General features: G+C 32.8%; 1 protein-coding gene across 1 annotated transcript in view; it reads left to right on the forward strand.

Annotated features, from left to right (window-relative positions):
• Positions 1–4,697: 4,697 nt before the first annotated feature.
• Positions 4,698–23,698, forward strand: part of LOC107637803 (MLO-like protein 6) — a 36,932-nt gene continuing 17,931 nt past the window's right edge. The window contains exons 1-8 of the mRNA XM_088483901.1: positions 4,698–5,229; positions 5,376–5,433; positions 5,539–5,789; positions 6,691–6,807; positions 6,933–6,993; positions 16,758–16,846; positions 20,582–20,656; positions 20,757–20,851. Coding sequence (XP_088340027.1) covers positions 5,107–5,229; positions 5,376–5,433; positions 5,539–5,789; positions 6,691–6,807; positions 6,933–6,993; positions 16,758–16,846; positions 20,582–20,656; positions 20,757–20,851 — 869 coding nt within the window. The 5' untranslated portion in view covers positions 4,698–5,106. The remainder of the gene's footprint in view (positions 5,230–5,375; positions 5,434–5,538; positions 5,790–6,690; positions 6,808–6,932; positions 6,994–16,757; positions 16,847–20,581; positions 20,657–20,756; positions 20,852–23,698) is intronic.

The raw sequence follows: 23,698 nt of genomic DNA on the forward strand, positions 1-23,698 counted from the left end.
CACCTGATTAATAAAATAGCACATCTTTCTGCAACTCGTTGGGAGACGACCTGGGATTCATACTCCCAGTATTTTAATTCTAATTTTGTGACAACCCTTCTAAATTGATAAGCGGATTTTTGTTGGTTAAGAACTGTACTTGCAACGTATCTCTTATAATATTTTCTTAACTCGCCAATTTCTGCCACGTCAATAATCATAGCTTGCTTCAAACCACAATCCTCGTGGGATCGACCCTGACTCGCTCAGGTATTACTTGGACGACCCAGTGCACTTGCTGGTTCAGTTGTATGAAGTGTGGGGATTTGTGCACTCGTGGACACTAACATGGAGCAAGGCAAGGAGGAGGACCGTTAGTGGCAACATTGGTGCCAGTAACGTGATCGAAGAGGAGCTCAAGGGAAGAAAGAGCCACATTAGTGGCCACATTAATGCCACTAACGTGGGCCATTAACGTGGAAGAGGGGTAGCTTGTGATGTTAATGGTGACGTTAATGCCACTAACGTCCTCGATGGGTTAAAAGCAAAGGTAAGGAAGGCCACGTTAGTAGCCACGTTAATGCCACTAACGTGGCCATTAATGTGGGCTTCGGCAAAGGTGTGGCGTTAGTGGCCACGTTAGTGCCACTAACGCCAGTAGTAACGTGGATTTAAGGGGTTTTGGGACGTTAGTGACCACGTTGGTGTCACTAACGTCTTCAAGTTAGGAATTTACACTTAACGTTACTCATACTAACGGCCTAACTAACGTGACTACTGTCTAACTTAAACTCCTCTAGCAAGCTGAGCAAAGCCCAATGAGTTTGTTAACTGCTTCAACCAAAGCCAAGGACCTACATTCAGATACTTGCAGACTCAACTAAGGATCAGAGAAGTAGTATATATAGGAGTAGTTTTGAACTAAAAAGAGAGATTGGAACCAGGAGGGGATCCAAGATTGTAAACACTCAATTTACTCTTCTTTGTAATTAGTTTGTTTTCAAGATGCACTTTACATTTCAATTTCCATTTCCCAGAGCCATGATCAACTAAACCCCACTTTATTCGGGGAGGGAGCTCTGTTGTAATTCAATGGATCAATCATAGTTCTTATTATTCTTCTTCTTTTCATTCTCTTTGATTTGCTTGAAAGCTTTCGATGTTCATCCAATTGAGCAATTGTCTCGGAAGAGAAATTGTTCATACTTGGATTTCCTCGGAACCTTGGAAGAGGAATGAGAAAATCATGCTAGAAAGTCTTTCTCATGTTGGACTAGATTTGGGGTTGGACAGATATAGTGACATACAATCCTCCTGATACTTTGATCTAGAAAAACATATGGTATAATCAGTGATCGCACTTCATCTCTTCCCATGAGCAATTATATCAAGGAATTGGGCAATTTTTCAAGCCTAGAGAGATTGAATTGCCAAGGAATTGGGATTCAATCACCTAAGATTGCCAAGAGATCAATGAGTTGCATGGATTGAGGAAGATATGAGAATGAACTTGATCCGAAGAATGCAATATCTCCTGAACCCAATGAGCTTCCCCATTCTTATCTTCCTATTCTCTATATTCTGTTTACTTTAATGTTCATCACCCCCATTCCCATTTAATTTCCTGCAATTTACTTTCTACAATTTACTTTCCTTAATTTACATTCAGCTATTTACCTTTCCGTCTTTTACATTTCTTGCTACTTACATTTCCCGCTGTTTAATTTTCTGCAATCTCAATTCAAATCTGTTTAGTTCAACTAGAACATTCCTCTTATTAAAGTTGCTCAACCAATCAATCCCTAAGAGATTCGACCTCACTCTACTGTGAGTTTTTACTTGACGACAAATTTGGTATACTTGTCGAAGGAAATTTGTAGAGATACAGATTTCCGCGTATCACATTCATCATATGCATCTGTGTGACATTGTTTGGGTGTGCATATTGTAATTGGTTTGCCTATGTGAATAATTATGTTTAACTGCTAATTGCCATACTTGATGTAACTGCTTTGTTTGTGTTTGAACCTCTCTAGTTGTTTTTGTAACTAAAATTGGTTGGATTGTGGTGAATTGGATGTTGATTGAGTTGTTTGGACCTGAGGCCGTAATTGATTATGTGATGGGCCAGAGGCCGTGATTGGCTTGAGTTATTGGTTTAGTAAAGGATGAAAAATCAAACTGGTTCAGTATAGACTTAATGAACCTATGCTTGGAATAGCTTGGTCATTCATACTGTTAAGAAAAACTTATAATATTTTGAAATAAAAGGTTTCGGATTTTTGAATGTAAACCTTTAGTTTTTTAAAAGATACATAAGGCGAACAACGATCACTGTACTCTGAAAACAGTTTTATTTTACGTATTTTATTATAGTAATTCTGTAACCCTATAGTGAGAACCAGCTAGGACGATGTTCTCACTCCCCTATAGGTGTTTCCTTTTTTGGATATCGGCAAAGAAGTCACGAAGAGTATCTTTCATTTTTGTTTATATGATGTATTGCATTGTTTTAGATATTATATTTTTTCCTCACCTTTATCTTTACATATTTTGTAAGAGGGATAGGATTTGTATTATGTAATGTTTGTAAGTTAATGTTATATATATATATATATACATATTCTTGTTAAGTGTGGTATATGGTTTATGACTATGTATTTATGTTTTCAACAAAAATTCTTTTGAAAAGTTATACGGTTTTAAGTTTTAGCTAGGCTCCTATCTTAGTATTAAATATATTTAGAGTCGTCGTAATATCCGAGCTATTAGAGTAGCGCAGCCAGAAGCGTGACATTCTGATAATGAGGGTGTTAAAAGAAGAGTGGCGGCGGCTAGGGGTGAAGGTGGCTGGTAGGGCTTCGCAACGAGCACAGAGACATTGAGGAAGAAAAGAGTCGCGGCGACTAGGGGTGACGGTGGCTGATGGGGCTTCGCAACGAGCACAAAGACAGTGAGAAAGAGAAGAGTGGCGGCTACTGCAAACTGATGGTGGCAGCGGTGTTTGTTTTGATAAGGTTAGTTGGGTGAAATTAGGCATTCATTTTGGTGAATGTGAGAGTGAGAGAGAAGAGAAAGGGGTAGGGTGTCATGCTGTTTGGGAGGTGGGTTTTTTTTTTTATTTTTTTCCTTCATCAAAACGATAGTGTTTTGATGCTGAAGGGGGAGAACCGGGCCTTTAAAAAATCTGGCCGATTCAACTGGTTCACCAGTTAACCGTCGATTCGACTAGTTTTATAATCGGTTTTTTGCCAAGCGATTTTGGGAGTCAACTGGACCGGCCAAATGACTGGATCCCGTTTAACCCGGTCGAACTGGCCGGTCCGATCCGATTTTTAGAACCTTAATTTGTAGTAAATTTCGGTGTAAAACTAAGACATTTTTGTGTATTGTTACAAAATTTCAGTGTATTTGTACTAATAAGTTCTGCATAATTCAAAACTCTTCTTCTTCCTCCTTCTTCTTCTCCTTCTCCTCCTCCTCCTCCTCCTCCTCCTCCTTCTCCTTCTCCTTCTTCTTCTCCTCCTTCTCCTTCTCCTTCTCCTTCTCCTTCTCCTTCTCCTTCTCCTTCTTCTTCTCCTTCTTCTTCTTCTTCTTCTTCTTCTTTTTCTTCTTCTTCTTCTTCTTCTTCTTCTTCTCCTTCTTCTTCTTCTCTTATTCATATTTTCTTTTTTGTTTTACCTTCTCAAGTTTCTTCTTATTTTACTCTTTTAACAAGAATAAAAACAAAAAAATATATCAAACAAAAAAGAAGAAAAACACATAATGCTGCAAAATTACCTGAAAGAGGATGAACCTACATTCATTTAACTAAAAGAAAGAAAGAAATTTAAAAAAAAAAGAAGAAGAAGAAGAAGAAGAAAATACAGCATTATTAAAGAATATAATTTTGTGTATTTGTAGCAAATTTTGGTATAAAACTAAAACATTTATGTGTATTGTTAAGAATTTTTTATGTATTTGTACTGATAAATTCTACATAATCCAACTTCCTCTTTTTCCTCCTCATCTTCTGCTTCTTCTTCTTCTTATTTTTCATCATCGTCATCATCATCATTCTTCTTTTTTTTTATTCATTTTTTTCTTCTTATTTTACCTTCTCAAGTTTCTTCTTATTTTACTCTCTTAACAACAATAAAAAAAAAAATCAAACAAAGAAGAAGAAAAAATACATAATACTATAAAATTATTTAAAAGAGTATGAATCTACATTCATTCAACTAAAAAAAAAAGAAATAAGACAAAAAAAAACTTATTTAGTCAGGGTTAATTTGTTTTTACTTGTTTGCCAAAAAAAAATTATATGTATAGTAAAACTGTATCACTAATTGATTCAGATACAAAAATTTTTTATAACAAAAAAAACCCATAAAAAATTAACCACATTTGAATTTAATCATTGTCACATGTCAAGTGTTAATTGGTGAAGATACTATGTCTTTATAAAAAGATGTAAAAAGATGTTCTTCGCAGTTTTATAGAAGTGGCTCCCATTGCGGAAAATTCAACTCCCGTTATTATCTTCTACTACCAGCCAGGAAAAAAGAAATGCATTAATTGTTGACTTAAAAAGAAGTCCACTTGTCATGGGTACGGAACTTCGCCCGTCGCTCACTCTTGTGTTTATTTCCTCCTTCCTTCCATTGACCAGACAAAAACATATTGCTCTCAACTTGTCAAATAAAATGAATATAATCTTGCTTTCTCTAATATCTGATGTGCGTTACCTTCTTTCTTTCCTTTAATATCTATCTCTCTCTGAAAATTTCACCGTCATGAATACGACGATATTCCAACTTGTTTAATTTTACGTTGAATTTGAATGCTATCTTCCATAAAATAAAAACAAATTTTTTTCCTATCGCTACCGTGGAACACTTTCTATTTTCATTATCTATATGTTTGTATCAGTAATAATATCCAAACCAACTTTATATATTTAATTTCTTTAAGCTAAACCAAAATACACGACACAATCACTTTCTAGTGTTCCGTTAGATGTCCTTCCTTGAGTTCCTTCTTATATATATCCATCTATGTATCTATCCAATCTTCTGAACCTCTGCTTGCAATTCTTTTCTCTCTTTTAAGTTTCATAAAATTTTACAATAAAAATATTATATAAATATGGCTGGTGGAGAAAAAGAGCGAACGTTGGAGGAAACGCCAACCTGGGCTGTTGCAATTGTGTGCTTTGTTTTGCTTGCTATTTCAATCATCATAGAACATATTATTCATGCTATTGGAAAGGTAATTAAATAAGCTTTGGACAGGTTTCAATTTGTCAATTTCCATTTCGTAAATGTTAAAAATTGATATGGTTCTAACTATATATATATAATCATAATGAATTTATCATATTGTGAATTTGTACTTTACTCGTTAATTGTCTGCAGTGGCTCAAAAGAAATAACAAAACTGCTCTTTATGAAGCATTAGAGAAGGTTAAAGGAGGTACTTGTATTTTTTTATTTTCTTTTTTCAACTTCACCTCCAATGTTAAATTCTATAAAAAAAAAGAAGCAAAATTTTCTAACAACTTACTATGTTCTGTTTCAGAGCTTATCTTGTTGGGATTCATATCTCTACTCCTCACGGTGTTCCAAAATCCAATTTCTAGAATATGCATATCAAAGAATGTTGCTTCAACGTGGCATCCATGTGCCGTCCCAAAGAAAAGTAAATCTGGTTACGAAGATTCTGATGATGATGATGGTGATGATGGTAATCGTCGAAAACTCTTAGAGTATTTAGGCCACATACCTCGCCGTGTTCTTGCTACAAAGGGATACGACAAGTGTGCAGAAAAGGCAAGTTTCAACACCTTTAACAATTTTACTCTTCAATCTTTTGATTCTAATTTTTGCCCAAGAAGAAGGGTAAGAATATTAAAAGAGTAAAAGAGGTTGATGATGATGATAATGAAAATCAGAAGGGTAATGTTTGAAAAATTAATCTAAATCTTTTTTTTTTAAGTTAAGGGTGAGATTTAAATTCTAAATTTTTAAGTGAGGATGGGAAATTATACCATTTGAAGTTTAGCTCTTTGGCAAAAATTATTCTAAATCTTGAGAGTAAAATTAAATGGAATTAAATATTTTAAATAATTTTAAAGAATTTTTAAAAGAGACCTGCTACACATACAAGTCTTTTTGGCATACAAGTTTATACAAGTTAACCCTAACTCAATAAAATTCACTTTTATAATGCAAGAAAGAAGAGGAAGAGTTTTAAATTATACAAAACTTATTAATACACATATACCAAAAATTTTTAAACAATACAATATAAATGACTTGTATAAACTTGTACGTGTAAATAACTTGTATGTGAAGAATAATTCATTTTAAAATATTATAGAACAAAACTATATACTTCGATCAATTAATAAAAAAAAAGTCCCCGTCCTAATGTTTTCTTTCTTATTAATGTTATTTATTGGGTTAATGCCCATGAATTATCGCCGGCCGGAAATAATTAATAATAAAATTACCAATAAAAATGAATTATGAAACTTTTCTTTTATTAAAAAAAGTCAAAACTAATTATATAATTTGTAGAGAAATGTTTAATTAGTCAATAATTTAAAATTTGTCATGTGTTATGTTAGTAGAACTTATAAGGATGTTTAAAAAATTATAAAATCGAAAATAATAATAATAATAATAATAATAATAATAATAATAATAATAATTTCTCTTTATCTTCCAGGGAAAGGTTGCTTTTGTTTCTGCATATGGAATTCACCAGCTCCATATATTCATTTTTGTCCTGGCAATTTTTCATATACTACAATGTATTATAACACTAGCTTTGGGAAGAACCAAGGTACACTTCTATTTTCCCCTTACATATACTATGAAATTGAATATCATGGGACCTTATTTCTGTCCTTCGTTTAGTCATGGTATTAGAAACTTAATTAATTGTGTGATTTAATGGATCCATAACAGATGAGACGATGGAAGAAATGGGAGGACGAAACAAAAACAATTGAATATCAATTCTACAACGGTAACGTTGACTTTAATTGCCTACATTTAATTAAAATAATTAAATGACTAATTTTATACGTGAAACCAACTTGCCAGTTGCCAAAGAATCCCAGCGATTCCGTACTCTCGGCGTTTACGTTGTACGCCGTGGCTGATAAAACGCTGCAATAATGCCACGTGATAAAATTAAGCATAAAATAATTCGTATTTTCTCAAAATTAGAAGAAATTATAAAAGCGTTTTTTTGACAAAATTAAGCATAAAAATATTCATAATTTTCTCGTAATAAAAAAATTAGCAAAATTGTTGGTTAAGTAACAAGATTGTTTTCTTAAAACTTAGAAGAAATTATAAATAAATATCATTTTTTTTCTTTTCGAAATGGTCTCTCGTAATAAAAAAATATATATATTCTAAGTTTTGTTTGATAATTTTTTGTTAAATAAACTAGTTTTTAGTAAAAGAAAATTGACAAATTAGTTTTCGACTTTTTAGAATATTAGATAAATTAGTGTTAGATAAAACAAATAGACAAATTAGTCTCCTAACTTGTATATTAAAATTTTAGAGAATTATTTAACCTCTCAGTTATATTCCTTATTTAGAAAATTAAAGACTCAATTATTTCTTTTTTAGAAAAAAAAAATCGAAGTTGATTTAACTTTCTTAGTTGATCACAAATTAGTTTATTTGATATTCTAAAATATCGGAAATCATTTTCTCAAAAAAATTATTAAGAACTAATTTGTTCTATATATATATATATTTTAAGTCTATTCAAAATGAGGGACGCTTTCACCGCAGGCATAGTGCATTTGAATCCAATTATCTTTGTCCACGTCTAGTAGTTTTACTTTAGTTTTAGAATAATACCTAAAGGTAAAGTATATTTTTTGTCTTTGAAGTTTGTTAAAAATTTTAAAAATACCCCTAAGTTTTATTTTGTTTCAATTTTGTCCTAAAAGTTTTCGATTTGCATCAAATATACTCTCAGAGGCTAAATTTTCAAAAAATTTAAGACCAATATAACAATAATGCATGAAAATTATGCTTGATTTGCTTGTGTTGAGAGGTTGTTCTTATGAAATTGTTGTTGAATCGATCTTAAATTTTTTGAAAAATTAGCCGTCAGAGGTATATTTGATGCAAATCGAAAACTTTTGGGACAAAATTGAAACAAAATAAAACTTAAGGATATTTTTAAAACTTTTATCAAACTTTAAGGACAAAAAATATACTTTACCCTACCCTAAATTAAGATTTATGATGTATGTTTTTAGATAAGTTAAAAGAAAAAACATATTGGTCACTATTTATTTAGATGATACACAATTAATTGTTAATAATTTTTTAAATTAATCCATAACATTTTTAACAGAGACAAATTCATTTTTTTTTCTAAAAATGAATATAGTTGAAGAATTAAATTATCTTAACTTTTAAAAGACTAGTATCCAATTTATTTTTTTAAGTTTAATTATTCTGCAAGTCTCTATAATTTTATCAAATTTTTAATTGATTTTTTATATTCTTTTCTTTTTAATTAAGTCCCTGCTAACGTTAAACATCTAAAAAACTTTAGTGAAATATAAATTTATTTATTTATGTATATCCTACATTTATAATTTTCACCTTCATCGCCATCCACTACTCTCCCTTGCCTCTCATTACCATCTCCTCACCCTTCTTCTGTTTGAGCAATAACACTAATATAACACCTCGGTAAAATTTTGATTTATATGACAAATAAAAAAAATAAACATTTTACACAAACAATTCAAAATTATAAATGGACACTGCATGAAAAGAAGACAAAAAAAAAAAAACTACGCAAACTGATTTCTTTCCTAATCATGCCTCCAAATACCAGAGGAAATAACTAAGTTCTACTAAAATAGCTCATTTATAGATTTTTGTATTCTAACAAATTGTTCAATTGTATTTCAACACCGCCGTATTTGTTTAACTCATACTAGATCTGAGGCCAAGTAAAAGGTATGTAAAATTTTAAATTTCACCATCTTTGAGAGGCACAATACCACTTTTGTTAATTTTACCAGGAACTCAGTCTGGATGCAGGCAAAAAAAAGAAACAATTGTATCAGAAAAAAATATGCAACCGCAGAATTATTTCTCAATAATCAGAATAAAATATTTTGATTCTCAATTATACAAATTTCAAATTAGGTTCAACAACAAAACTACCACAAATTCAAATTACAACAATAATGCTAGATCTGTAATTGGAACTTCTGATTCAAGAACCAGCCTACCTAAATGCGAAATACAAGCTCTGAATGTTGGTGATCGTACGTGGTGGGAACAGAACCGGCTGAGAAAGACAACAATATCCACAGCGACAGTAAAGAAAATCTCATGTCCTAAAATATTCAAGCTGTGATGTTAATGATTTGATGAACTAGAAGAGAGAGAGAAAGAGTGAAAGTTAAGAGAATGAGAAAATTAAATTCTTCTCATTTTGAAAGCTTTTAGATGAATGAGAACAGAAAACTAAAAAAAATGTTTGGTAGTTAACCTTATATACTTCTTATGTACTCCTACTATAATTAATTACCATTAGTATTAAACTAATAAAAAATAATCTATATAACACCCTCCCGCAAGCTAGAATTGTATAAATTAAATCTAATAATCCTAGTTAGGAAACATTAGAAAAAAAAGAATCCGGTGGCAGAGCTTTGGTAAGAAAATCAGTAAGTTGGTCTTTAGAATGAACCGTCATAAGATGAATGAGATCAGACAAATATTTTTCACGAACAATATGATGGTCTACTTCAATGTGTTTAGTTCTTTCATGAAAGATGAGATTATTGGTAATGTGAATGGATGACTGGTTTTCACTAGAGTGGTAGACTTTGAAAGCGACAAACCAATGAAATCCATTAAGAAAGATAATCAACTAGCTTCACAAGTGACAACAGCAAAAGACTTGTATTTAGCTTCTGCAAACGACTTGGCAACGGTAGTTTGCTTCTTACTCTTCTAGCTAACAAGAGAGCTCCCAAGCATGAAGCAATAACCGAAACAGAGCAACGGGTATCGGCACAAGTAGCCGACTCAGCATCGGTAAATCCAGTGAGATGCAGATGAGAAGTAGAGAAGAAGAATAGACCAGTTGCAGATCTGCCTTTTAAACATCGGAGTACATAGAAAGTAGTCTGTAGGTGAGAAGTAGTTGCACAATTCAAAAACGAGCTCAAATATCCCACAACATAATATAATCAAATGGAGTGGAGAGAGGCTTGCAATCTAGATAACAAAAATCCTTGAGAAGGTCCATGTCGTACTTTCGCTGATAAATGTGAATTCCAAAGTTAGAGCGTGCTACTTTCATTCCCAAGAAGTACTTGAGATCACCAAAATCATTTATTTTGATTTGTCATCCAAAATTTTCTTAATGGAATTGATTTCGCCAATGTCATCCCTGGTTAAAACTAAGTCATCCACATATACTAGGATGATAGTGAAGATTTCGGATTGTTTCTTGATGATGAGGGAATGATCATTAAAAAACTGCTTATAACCAGCATCAACAAGAGTCTAAGTGAGCTTAATGTTCTATTGCCTGCTTGCTTGCTTAAGCCCATATAGAGAATTTTGTAATTTACAAATCAAACCTAGTTGTGACACAACTAAACTGGGTGGTATCCTGATATAAACTTCTTTATCCAAATCTCAATGAAGGAAGGTAGTATTGACATCCAGCTGTTTCAAATGTCATTTATTTGCTGTTGCTAATGCTAACATTACTCGTAGAGTAGTCATTTTGACAACTGGACTAAAATTATCACCATAAGCCACTTCTTACACTTGAGTGAATCCTTTTGCAACTAGCCTGGTTTTGTACCTATCTATGGTGCCATCAAAATTGAATTTTACCCGAAAAATTCATTTGCAATCCACACCCTTCTTGCCTTTTGGGAGTTTAGTGAGACACCAAGTTCTGTTCTAATCTAGAGTTGCCAATTCAGCTTGTATTTCCTTTCTCCAATATTCATGTGCAGCCGCTTCCTCATAAGTGTTAGGTTCTAGATTTGAGGTGATGGCTAGAGAAAGGGACTTGTATTTTGGGGTTAGTTTATCATATGACAAGTGTTGTGAGATATGATATAAAGAATTAGAGTTGACAAAGTTGCAAGTGCGAGCTACGTGGGTTATCATACAATGGTAGTCCTTCAAATAAGTAGGCGGTTTCTTGATTCTTTCATATTTTCTAGTGATGCAGTCATGTGTGATGTCATAGTTTTGTGATGTAGGTGCATTGTTAGTATGTGATATGGTAATGGATGCATGATGTGTGAGAAAATTGGTAAATGCATTGAGCTTGAGAAATGTTCATTTGAATCTATGAGTGTGGTATGTGTGGGTGATTACATGATGTGTGAATGGTGTTGACAGTGGTAAATTCGTCGGTAAAGATTTTCACAAATATAGTCGCATTGCAAGTATAGTTCTAAACCGACAATTAAACCTCAATCAAATTTAAATAGTTTGTCACTCAAGCAAACCCAATAAAAATCAACCGAAGTATTTAAATCTCGGGTTGTCTCTCAAGGTATTGCAGGTAAGTGTTCTTATAATTGGTTATGTAAAAGTATATTTTTGGGTTTTTGAAATAAGAAACAAGAAGGTAAAATGGCAAGAAAATAAATCACTAACTAAGAAAGCTCCTAACAAGGAAAGAGAATTAGAAGTCCTATCCTAACTATCATTATCAATTTTGTGATGATAATTTCCTTTTGCTTTCACTTAGTTAACCTCTAACAATGAAGGAAAGTCAAGTGAGCAAAATCAACTTAGGTTCACAAGTCCTAATCAAAGACTAGATTTAGTGATGCATAAGCTAACTAGCAAGTCTCAATTACCAATCAACAAAAGACTTTTGATAACTCAAGAGTCTCTAAATAATCAATCCAAGTTAAGAACATAAAAATCTAATTTAGAATCCTCTCAAGCATTTTATCAAACACTTGGAAGGTACAAAATAAAAGCATGGAGAATTACTAAGAGATAATAAAATCTAAACTAACAATTGCAAGCAATCAGTAACAAAAAATAAAGAAAGAAGCAATAAACATGAAATACCTCAAATTGCATTAATAAGAAATTGAATCTAACATGAGAGTTCATAAACCAAATTAGCAAAATAAGGAAATCACAAAGGGAAATAGATAACTAAAGAACTAGAATAATAGAATGTAGAAGAGAAACTAAATTAAAGCAACATGGAAATCTGAATTAGAGAAGAAATAAAGCTAAAAATCCTAAAACCTAGAGACAGGAGAGAGTCTCTCTCTCTAGAAAACTACATCTAAAACTTAAAATTGTGTATGAAAGTGTGAATGAGTGAATGCATCCCATTTTGCTCCACTCTGCAGCCTCTAATCTGTGTTTTCGGGCTTGAAACTGGGCCAAAAATAGCCCAGAAATTACCCCCAGCGATTTCTGATACGTACAGCACGTGTCTCTATCACGCGTACGCATCACTTGTCTGCCGCAGTATCCACGTGTCCGCATCATCCACACGTACGCGTCGCCTAACAGTAAGGCAACTATGGCAAATTTCATATCATTTCGAAGCCCCGGATGTTAGCTTTTCAACACAACTAGAACCGTCTCATTCGGACCTCTGTAGCTCAAGTTATGATCGATTTAATACGAAGAGGTCAGACTTGACAGCTTTGCAATTCCTTCAATTTCTTGTGTTCCTTCCACTTTTGCATGCTTCCTCTTTATCCTTTAAGCCATTCCTGCCCTATAAACCCTGAAAACACTCAACAAACATATCACAACATCGAATGGTAATAAGAGAGGATTAAAAATATCTAATTTAAGGCCAAAGAAGCATGTTTTCAATCATAGCACAAAATTAGGAAGGAAAATGTAAAACATGCGACTTTTATGAATAAGTGTGAGAATAATGGGTAAAATCTACTGAATTAAGCACAAGATAAACCGTAAAATAGCGGTTTATCAAGTGTATCATATTGAGAAAGATCAATACATTGTGAAGTACGAGTGGGTGCTATAGGAATGTCAGTGCTGGTGGAATGTGAAAATGGAAAGTGAGTTTCATAGAAGGTTATACTTCTAGATATAAAAATTTCTTTTGATTTTAAATCAATATGACGAAAACCCTTTGTTCTAAATTTAAAACCGAAAAAAGTTATTTTCCTAGCTCTTGAATCTAATTTTGTTCTTGAATTTATTAATGTGGAGGCATATGCAAGAGAACCAAATACTCTTAAATATGAAAGGATAGGTATGTTACCATACAAAAGCTTATAAGGACTAGTATTATCCAGTTTAGTGTTGTGCAACCTATTAATTAGGTGAATAGCATGAGCAACTGCGTATTGCCAAAAACAATATGGAATTCCTGATCGAAATAACAGTGCTCTAGCAACACCTAAAATGTGTTGGTGTTTTTGCTTTACAATCTCGTTTTGTTCTGGTGTTTCTACACAAAAAAATTGGTATAAAATTCTAGTTGATATAAAAAATGATATTAGAATGAATTTTGGCCTATTGTCAGTTCTTATACACTTAACTTATTTTTTTAAATTGTACTTTGACAAAATTCAAAAAATTAATAACCAATTGTGATGCCTCAGATTTGATTTTCATAAAAAATTCAGGTGAATCTGCTTTTACCATCGACCACAGTAAAAAAGTACATATGTCCTTCATTAATAAGGATAGAAATGGGACCCCACATATTCATGTAAACAAAGTCAAAATAATCTTTTATTTTAGTTGTACTAAGATCAAAAGATAATTTTTTTTGTTTTTCAAAATGACATGAGTTACAAGGAAGTTTTGAAGCAATACAATCTATAAAACGGATAATATTTCTTCATTAAAATTAGTTTATGCATGGGTATGTGTCCTAATCTAAGATGCCAAATGTTGTTGTGCTCAGTGTGTGAAGGTGTTATGTGATGAGTAATAGTCAAAGTTGCCGCCAATGAAGCTTGTTTTGTTGGAGGAGGGAGAAAGTGAGAGAATTCTAGTTCTCTACTCATTGTATATAACCCTTCTCTATACTTAGTAATGCTAATCATCTTTGATGTGGATTAATCTTGTCTCTCCCCACACTTATTATTGATTAACCGTTGCCAATATAAGTTTGAGGTTAATTTTGACATAGAGATCAATTTGAAATCAAAAGAGGGAACGTATAAAACATTTTTGAGAAAATTTTTTTTATAGAAAGTAATTATGCCAATTATGGTACTGACAGTTTTCGTCCCATTTGGCAATATCACATTGATTGGAGCAATGTTTTGAAAGCTTGCAAAATATTTTAAGTCGAAAGTCACATGACCCATAGTGCAGATTTTAGAGTGATAATGTTCATAATTCTTCATTAAAATGTAATGCAATGGTATCATCATGATCCTCAGTGATCACGTGATTGATTGTGGTGTTATGTTGCTGTCGTTGCTGAAAATGGGAGGACTACCCATACTTCTTATAGCACACATATTCTGTGTGGCCTTGCTTGTTGCAATGAGAGCATGCCATTGTAACTCTACGACCTCTACTACCTAGATTTTCTCTAGGGTGGAGAAAATAAGGGTTTGATTGATTTGTGTTAATTTTCGAAATTTGAGATTGAAGATTCGTGAATTGATGAAGGAGATTGGCATTGCTCTAGTTGTCAAAACCACCACTCGAGGATATCTGTTCACCATGTCCGCCATTTTTGAGAAATCAATGAATCACAGAATAATAAGAATTCAGATCTTCTTCTTCCTTCCAATTCGTTGATATGGAACAATTATGTTCACCAAGAAAGAACTTGTGAAATAGCCTCTCATCAAACTCTATTGGATGAGTTTGAAGGAAGTGGTAAGAAAGGGGAAAAGAAAATGTCGAAGGAAAAATAAAGGAAAGAAAGAAAATGACGTCATTGGCAACTATTGGCAATTCACAACCTTTTAATTCGATTCACAACTTGATTGCTCTCCACGCTCACCGTACCATGAAGAAAATCTCATGTCTTAAACTATTCAAGTTGTGATGTTAATGGTTTGATGAAAGAGGAAGAGTGAAAGTTGAGAGAAAGAGAAAAATGAGTTCTTCTCATTTTGAAAATTTTTAAATGAATGAAAACAGAAAACTAAAAAAATATTTAGTGGTTAACCTTATATACTCCTTATGTACTCCTACTATAAATAATTACCATCAACATTAAACTAATAAAAAAATAATCTAGGTAACAGGCAGAACCACCCAACGCGACGATGGCGGCCCAATACACGGTCAGAAACTATGTAACAACCCAGACCACCCGCTAGCACGATATTGTCCGCTTTGGCACACAAGGCCTCACGGTTTTGCCTTTGACGATAGGGATGCTAGCCGAAGCCCCCCACACTCACTCGTCAAAACGCGTCATGCTAGGGAGAGGTATCCACACCCTTATAAGGCATGCTTCGTTCCCCTCTCCAACCGATGTGGGCCTTACAATCCACCCCACTAAGGGAGCCCAGCGCCCTCGCTGGCACATCGATCCGGGTCCCGGCTCTGATACCATCTGTAACAGCGCAGACCACCCGCTAGCACGATATTGTCTGCTTTGGCACACAAGGCCTCACGATTTTGCCTTTGACGATAGGGATGATGGCCAAAGCCCCCCACAGTCACTCGTCAAAACGCGTCATGCTAGGGAGATGTATCCACACCCTTATAAGGCATGCTTCGTTCCCCTTGTAAGGCCCACATCGGTTGGAGAGGGGAACGAAGCATGCCTTATAAGGGTGTGGATACCTCTCCCTAGCATGACGCATTTTGACGAGTGAGTGTGGGGGGCTTTGGCCATCATCCCTATCGTCAAATGCAAAACCGTGAGGCCTTGTGTGCCAAAGCGGACAATATCGTGCTAGCGGATGGTCTGGGCTGTTACAGATGGTATCAGAGCCAGAACCCGGATCGATGTGCCAGCGAGGGCGCTGGGCTCCCTTAGGGGGGTGGATTGTAAGGCCCACATCGGTTGGAGAGGGGAACGAAGCATGCCTTATAAGGGTGTGGATACCTCTCCCTAGCATGACGCGTTTTGACGAGTGAGTGTGGGGGGCTTTGGCCATCATCCCTATCGTCAAAAGCAACACCGTGAGGCCTTGTGTGCCAAAGCAGACAATATCGTGCTAGCGGGTGGTCTGGACTGTTACAAACTACACCGAGGATGGTGCCGTCGTGAAGGGGAAAATGGAAACGAAGGTTTGCAAAATAGCTGGTGTGGCGATACCAAGGCAGTGCCTCCACGAAGGAAAAGTAGACAATCACAATGGTGGATGGCAGAACAACGACACTAACGGAAGGCAGAACAACGATGGAGGAGAAGAAGAACCAGAACTCACGATCGAGAGAAGAACCATTGAAGATTGAAAAAAAAGGGTGATTTTTAAAATTTAAAAAAGTATTCAGGTGTCCTCAATTAAGTTTAGTATCCTTAATTTTAGAATATTAAAATTTTTAACCGAATATTCAGATATTTCAAATGTTTTTGTAATAGTAGAGATTTAATTAAAAAAAATTAAATAGTATAAAAATTTAATTAAAAAAGTATAAGAATTCAATTAAAAAAAATTATAAAGTCTGCAGGATAATTAATTTTTTTTTTATTTAGAGATTAATTTTCTTTCTGCGAAACTAAAAATGATAGGATCAATGGGAGTATGTCTATTATTTTTACTTTCAATCGTTTATACATAGACGAATCAGATGGCTCAACTTTATTTTAAATCTGAAATGCAGATCCTGAAAGGTTCAGGTTTGCAAGGGACACAACATTTGGACGAAGACACTTGAGTGCATGGAGTCGGACGTCAGTTTCCTTATGGATTGTAAGTTCACAATTATTATACATTAATCATTTACTTAAATTTTTTAAACTGGGTTATTATTGCCAGATTAACAAATAAGCTATACGCGAGTTCTGAATCTTGGGTGGTTAGAATTAGTTTGCTATAAGAACAATTATTATGAAATATTTTTGGAGTATTATTTTTTATATTTATAAAAAATAAACTGATTTAATATTGAAATTAATAAATAAAATAAAATTAATCTAACTTTAAAAAGATTGTATCATCTTAATAAAATATTAAAAAAATATATTTATATAATTATATTAATAAGATAATTAATATAAAATTTAATTAAATTATTATTATTGAGATCTAAATAAAATAAAAATAAAAATTAATATTAGAGTTGTTCTAAGTGACTCTAAATGTCAACAAATAAACTCTTTTTTCTATTTTTATGTTGATGGAATAATAATTAAAAGTAAGTATATATTTAAATAGGTCTTTAAAATATTTTATATTGATATTTTTGTTTACAAGAAAATTTTATTACGTTGAGTTCTTTGAACTTTATAAACGTAAAACATATAGTTTCTTCCGTCACACTTTTAACGATCTATTTGTCTAAGTGAAAATAATGAATCTGACTAAGGTAGAGGCTTATATGTCTTACTTTTGTAAAGTTCATGAACTTCAATGTAATAAAACTATTTTAGAGACGAAATCGTCTAACGCAAAATTCTTTAGGAACCGATTTGAATATATACTCTAAAAGTAATATAAAATTTAATAGAGTAATTACCAAAATTATTAGTTCATGAAGTTTTTGAAATCGAATACTTTAGTCTCTCAGATTTTAAAATATAAAAAATAATTTTTAACGTTTAATTTTGTTAGGCAATACAATCTTCATCTATTAGTCATTAAGGGTAACTTGCTGATATAGAATGTTAACTTACACACATAGTCATTAAGTGTCCACGTGTGCAAGCTAGACAAATTAGTCTCCAAGGTAAAATACAAAATAGTCCCGGAAAATTTTGAAAAATCTCAAAATAATTCTTAAAAATTTTTAAAATTCCAAAACAATTCCTTCGAATATTCTTAATCTTTTTCAAAAGTCAATGTCTTATAATATTTTTATTAATCAGAATAATAAAATATTATAAAAGAATATATAATAAATAAAGAATACAAAAAAATAAAATATATATTAAAAGATAAATTTTATTCACTAACACTAAAATGTGATATGAAAATATTATTTAATCATTAATCTATGATACTTACATCGAAGTGATTTAAAAACTATAATAATAACAACTAAATCAAAGAAGTTGTTGCATTATAAAGCTCATTATTTATATATCTAATAATTATTCTCTACATACAAGTCATATTTTTATACAAGTCTATACAAGTCATTTATATTCACGCGCGCACGTTCCTCTTCGTGGTATTACCGCACGTTCTTTTTCTTCTTCTTCTTGCTACACCTTCTTCTTCGTCGTTATTTTTCTCTGTCGCTTTCGTCGTTACCAACACCACCTCCTCCTCTTCCTCTTTTTTTCATTGGAATTTCTTCTCTTCATTCCTTTTCCTCCTTCTCCTCAATCATTAGTTTTCTCGTTGTTGAAGATAATGAATAATTCAAGTTCAGATTGTCAATTGAACCAAAATGAAATTGATTATTGTTTTGAATCCAATTAAGTGGTTGAGGTATGATTCAATTCTACTTAATTTTTTCGTTGTTAGTTTATGATTTTGTAGGTGAATAATGTTTCATCGTTGATGGATTGAATTGAATGTAATGTAAAAGTTCTGCATTAAAAAAAATATTTTTCTGTATTTCAGCAAATTTGGGTGTAACACGAAGATATTTGGATGTAAAACGAAGATATTTGGGTGTATTGTTTAAGAATTTTTGGTGTATGTGTGCTGATAAGTTCTGCATAATTCAAAACTCTTATTCTCCCTCCTTCTTATCTTCTGCCGCTTCTTCTCTTCTTTTTTTCATCATCATCATTATCATCTTTTTTTTCGTATTCATCTTTTTTTTATCTTCTCGAGTTTCTTCTTGTTGTACTCTGTTAACAAGAATAAAAACAAAAAAATTAAACAAAGAAGAAGAAGAAACACATAATACTGCAAAATTATTTGGAAGATGATGAACTTACATTCATTCAATTAAAAGAAAAAAATAAATAAGGAAAAAAAGAAGAAAAAAATGCAGCAATAGAGAAAATATTTTTCTGTATTTGCAGCAAATTTGGGTGTAAATCGAAGATATTTGGGTGTAACACGAAGATATTCGAGTGTATTGTTTAAGAATTTTCAATATATATGTGCTAATAAGTTCTGCATAATTCAAAACTCTTCCTCTTCCTCCTCCTTATCTTCTGCTACTTCTTCTTCTTTTTTTCATCATCACCATCTTCTTCTTCTTTTTTTGTTATTCATATTTTTCTTTTTATTTTACCTTCTCGAGTTTCTTCTTGTTGTACTCTTTTATCAAGAATAAAAACAAAAAAATCAAACAAAGAAGAAGAAGAAACATATAATGCTGCAAAATTACTTGGAAGAGGATGAACTTATATTCATTCAACTAAAACAAAGAAAGAAATAAGGAAAAAAAGAAGAAGAAGAAGAAGAAAAAATGCAGCATTAGAAGAAATATTTTTCTGTATTTGCAGCAAATTTGGGTGTAACACAAAAAAAATATTTTGGGTGTAACACGAAGATATTGGAGTGTATTGTTTAAGAATTTTCGGTGTATGTGGGCTTATAAGTTCTACATAGTTCAAAACTCTTCCTCTTCCTCCTCCTGATCTTCTGCTTCTTCTTCTTCTTCATCTTCTTGTTTCATATTCTTATAATTCATTTTGGGAGGAAAAATCAAACAAAGAAGAAAAAAAATTCATAATGTTACAAAATCAATAGAAAGAGGAGGAGAAACAAATGCAGCAACAACAACAGTAATAAAAAAGCGACGATGAATATGAAACATGCGAAAAAAAAAGAGGAGAAACGCAAAGAATGAGAAAATGAAGGAAGAGGAGGAGGAGGAGGAAGAGGAACGCAGGATACAAAGAGGAACAACGTGACACGCACAATTTATGTAAATGGCTTGTATGATTTCTATGCCAAAAAGACTTGTATGTGTAGTAGTACTCTATATCTAAACTCCTAATATATTGGCATCAAATAAACATAGAAAAATATTTATAAGTGAAAAAATATTTTTTTATATAACTATTAATTGTAGTGGCACAAATAGTTTTAACTGAAAGTCTATTTTATATAATTTTATAACCAGAAAAATCTAAAATTTTTAAAAAACATGAATAAAATACTTAATTTGCCAAGACTTTTTTTTTCAAGTGTTGCAAAGCATTAGAAGTTTATAATTAAAAAAAAAAGATACTACTTTGAAATATTGTATTTTATTTTTGGAATTAATTTGTCCAAATTATACACGTAGACACTTAATAACTATATATGCGAGTCAATATTTTACGTCAGCATACCGTTAGTAACTAATGGAAAAAACTGTGTTGTCTAACAAAACTAAATGTTAAAAGATTATTTTATATATTTTGAAATCTAAGGAATTAAAGTGTTTAGTTTTAAAGACTTCAAAAACTTATTTAAATAATTCTTAATTAAATTGTTATTTATAAGACTCAAAATAAAATTAAAATGAAAATGAGCATTAGAGTTGCTTTAAGTTACACCGACAAATGAATTTCTTTCTTATTTTGCTGAATTTAGGTGAGCTTCTTTAGACAATTTTACGGATCAGTTACTAAAGCTGACTATGTAGCATTACGACATGGATTTATCATGGTGAGTTTGTAATTAAAAAAGAAAGATACTATCTTTTTTTCCTTTAACTTAAAAGGGCTTCCAAGTATATAATATAATAGAACATGTGTGATTATTCTAGGCACATTTGGCACCAGGAAGTGAAGCCAAATTTGATTTCCAGAAGTATATACATAGATCACTTGAAGAGGATTTCAAAATCGTTGTAGGAATAAGGTAAGTTATCATTTTTTTTTAAACAAATATTTTAAATATTTTATTTATCAATATATAATAATTGAATAAAATCCAAAATATCTCCTGACAATTACCTCAAAAGACAACGAGGCCCTTAATAAAAAAAAAACCCAACCCGGTCCCTGACAATTATTTTAAAAGGACAACGAAACTCCTGTGCCAAAAAAAAGTTAATGTTGTTTTTTTTTTTTTTTTTGCACAGGGACTAATCAGTCCTAAAAAAGATATTAGGGGTTGGATTGGGTGTTTTTTTTCTTGGGACCTCATTGTCCTTTCGAGATAATTGTCAGGGACTAAGTGGGGTATTCACTCTATATAATTTGAACGCAATTTATATTTTTGTATCTTATTACTTATCTCGTTTTTTTTTGGGTGACTATTACTTATCTCGTTTACAGTGTAAATAACTTGAATTTATAATAATTTGAAAAACGAGAGTATCTACATTAATCTAATATTTTAATTTTTTAGCATGCAACTACTTTAACAGACTAAATAATCTATTAGATTTGAAAAGCGGGAGTACGTACTCCTCATCTAGCACCCCATGAGTTCGTCCACGCTTTGTCAGAATTTCACTGCGCCGCCTCCATGGTTACGCCTTTTTTTGTCTTTTCTTGATCAAAGTCTTTTCTTGGTCAAAGTCTTTTCTATCATCTTCTACTTTCTTCTCTTAATTTCTTTCCCACTTAGTTCCCTAATTTTCGTTTTTTCTCCCAATTCATTTCTCTTTTAATTCATTCCATTTTCTAATTCACCCATTCCATATATCTTATTTCTCTCTGGAATCATTAAATACCAATTCTGATTTTTTATACACCATGAATAACAAATCAGAGACTCAAAACCCTCATATAATTGATAGTGATCAAGAGGATGATTTGATCGTTTTAGCTTATGAAGATATTTCGGAAGGAATTCAAGCCTACACACGGAGCCTGTCTGGAAGAATTTTTTTGGATCGGATCTTTTTCGTAGGTACCATGGAAGGAGCTCTCTATGCAATATGGAATAAACCAGAAGGATTCAAAGTAGTCAAAAAATTCAGGAACCAGTTTTAATTTTTCTTTGAGAATGACTCTGATGTGACTCGAATTGAGAGGGGTTCGCCTTGGTTATTCAAGAATTATGTTATTCATGTTCGCAGATGGAAGCAGTCAATAAACATGGAGCATAATCACATCTCTTTTTTTCCTGTATGGGCACAATTTTGGAGATTGCTTGAACAATACAAAACGCTTGAGGTTGGTCGAAAATTGGGTGGGAGACTTGGTGAAATTGAAGATGTTGCTCTATTTGAAGTTAGAGGCAAAGATACATGCATAGTGAAGGCTAAAGTGGAACTGAACGGTGATAAAAAAGTGAGTGATACACTGAAATTGCTTGATCTTAATCAGAAAATGCTGAAAATTGGAGTACGCTATGAACATATAGGTGTGTTCTGTACTTATTGTACAAAATTGGAACATGAATCTAAGAACTGCCAATTTTTTATTGATGATTCTGCCCAAAACAATATCAAGGAAGATAGAGTTGGTGAATGACTTAAGGCAGATCAAGTCGGTAGGCGTTTAACTGAAAACAGAGCTTCCTTCAATCCTAACTAACCTCGGGATGATTCTATTCCAGCTCAACCGAAGAAAAAATCTGCACCTGCTTGGCTTTTTGATAGTTTCTCAAAATGAGTGTGCAAGATTATCAGAAAAAAAAGAATAATGAAAAAATTACTGCCAATTCGGGTTCTAGAGCAGAAAATGAGGGTGAATCAGAAAACACAGGTACGACTACTGATACTAATTCTTCTTCTAATGCTTTATTGGAGATATCCTATCCTATGAATAATGTCCAACACAATAACAATGTCATATCCAAGCTTAAAAAGGAGAACAAAAAGCCAAACCTGAAATAACTTGCCAAAAAATCTGTGATAGGTTTCAAACGGTGGAATGGAGGTAATGGTACTGAAGATATTTCAAAGAAAATTTGTCTCAATGATAGTGTCTCTGAGGCTATGATGGTGGAGGGTGCCAGCCTTCAAGTGGCACCCAAAGAAATATGAAACTGCTCTCGTGGAATTGTCGGGGTTTGGGGAGACCCCTGACAATCCACAATCTTAAAGGGATTTACAAATCCTACTCCTCCGAGGTTGGTTTTATCTGTGAAACAAAAAATCAATCTCGATAAGTTGAAGAAAAACTAAGATCTTGTGGTTTCAAGGAATGGTTTATTGTGGATCTGGATGGATTATCAGGGGGTTTGGCAATGGCATGGAGGGATGGTTGCACTGTTCAGATTTTACAGCATGGTAGATTCTTCATTGCGGCATCAGTTCTGACAGCTGGTTCTAATGATCCCTATGGTGTTCTAGGTGTTTATCTCAGTTCAAATGATCAATATAGAATGGCTCAGTTTGCTGAATTAACTTCAGTCATCCAACAGTTCGATGGTAATGTTGTGTTAATAGGTGATTTTAATACCATTTCTAATCAATTGGAGAAAGCAGGTGGGGGTGCTAAATCTCCTTCTTCTATTAAAACCTTTAACAGTTTTATTGATGATAATTCCCTGATTGATATTGGTATGGTCGGAAGACCATTCACTTGGTCGAATAGACGGAGGGGTGATGAGTTGATACAGAAAAGACTGGACTAATTCCTGGTAGGAGTTGATTGGCAGCAACTCTATCGCAATGCAACGGTTCTTAGACTATCAGAATCAGGGTTGGATCACTCCCTTCGTCTCTTAGACTCTAATCCGAGAACTGAGAGATATAAATGCTGATTCAAATTCCAAGAAAGATGGTGTTCTAATGATGAAATAAGGTAG

The sequence above is a fragment of the Arachis ipaensis genome, chromosome B4 (assembly GCF_059453495.1).
Source record: "Arachis ipaensis isolate K30076 ecotype BB chromosome B4, ASM5945349v1, whole genome shotgun sequence".
Lineage (NCBI taxonomy): Eukaryota > Viridiplantae > Streptophyta > Magnoliopsida > Fabales > Fabaceae > Arachis > Arachis ipaensis.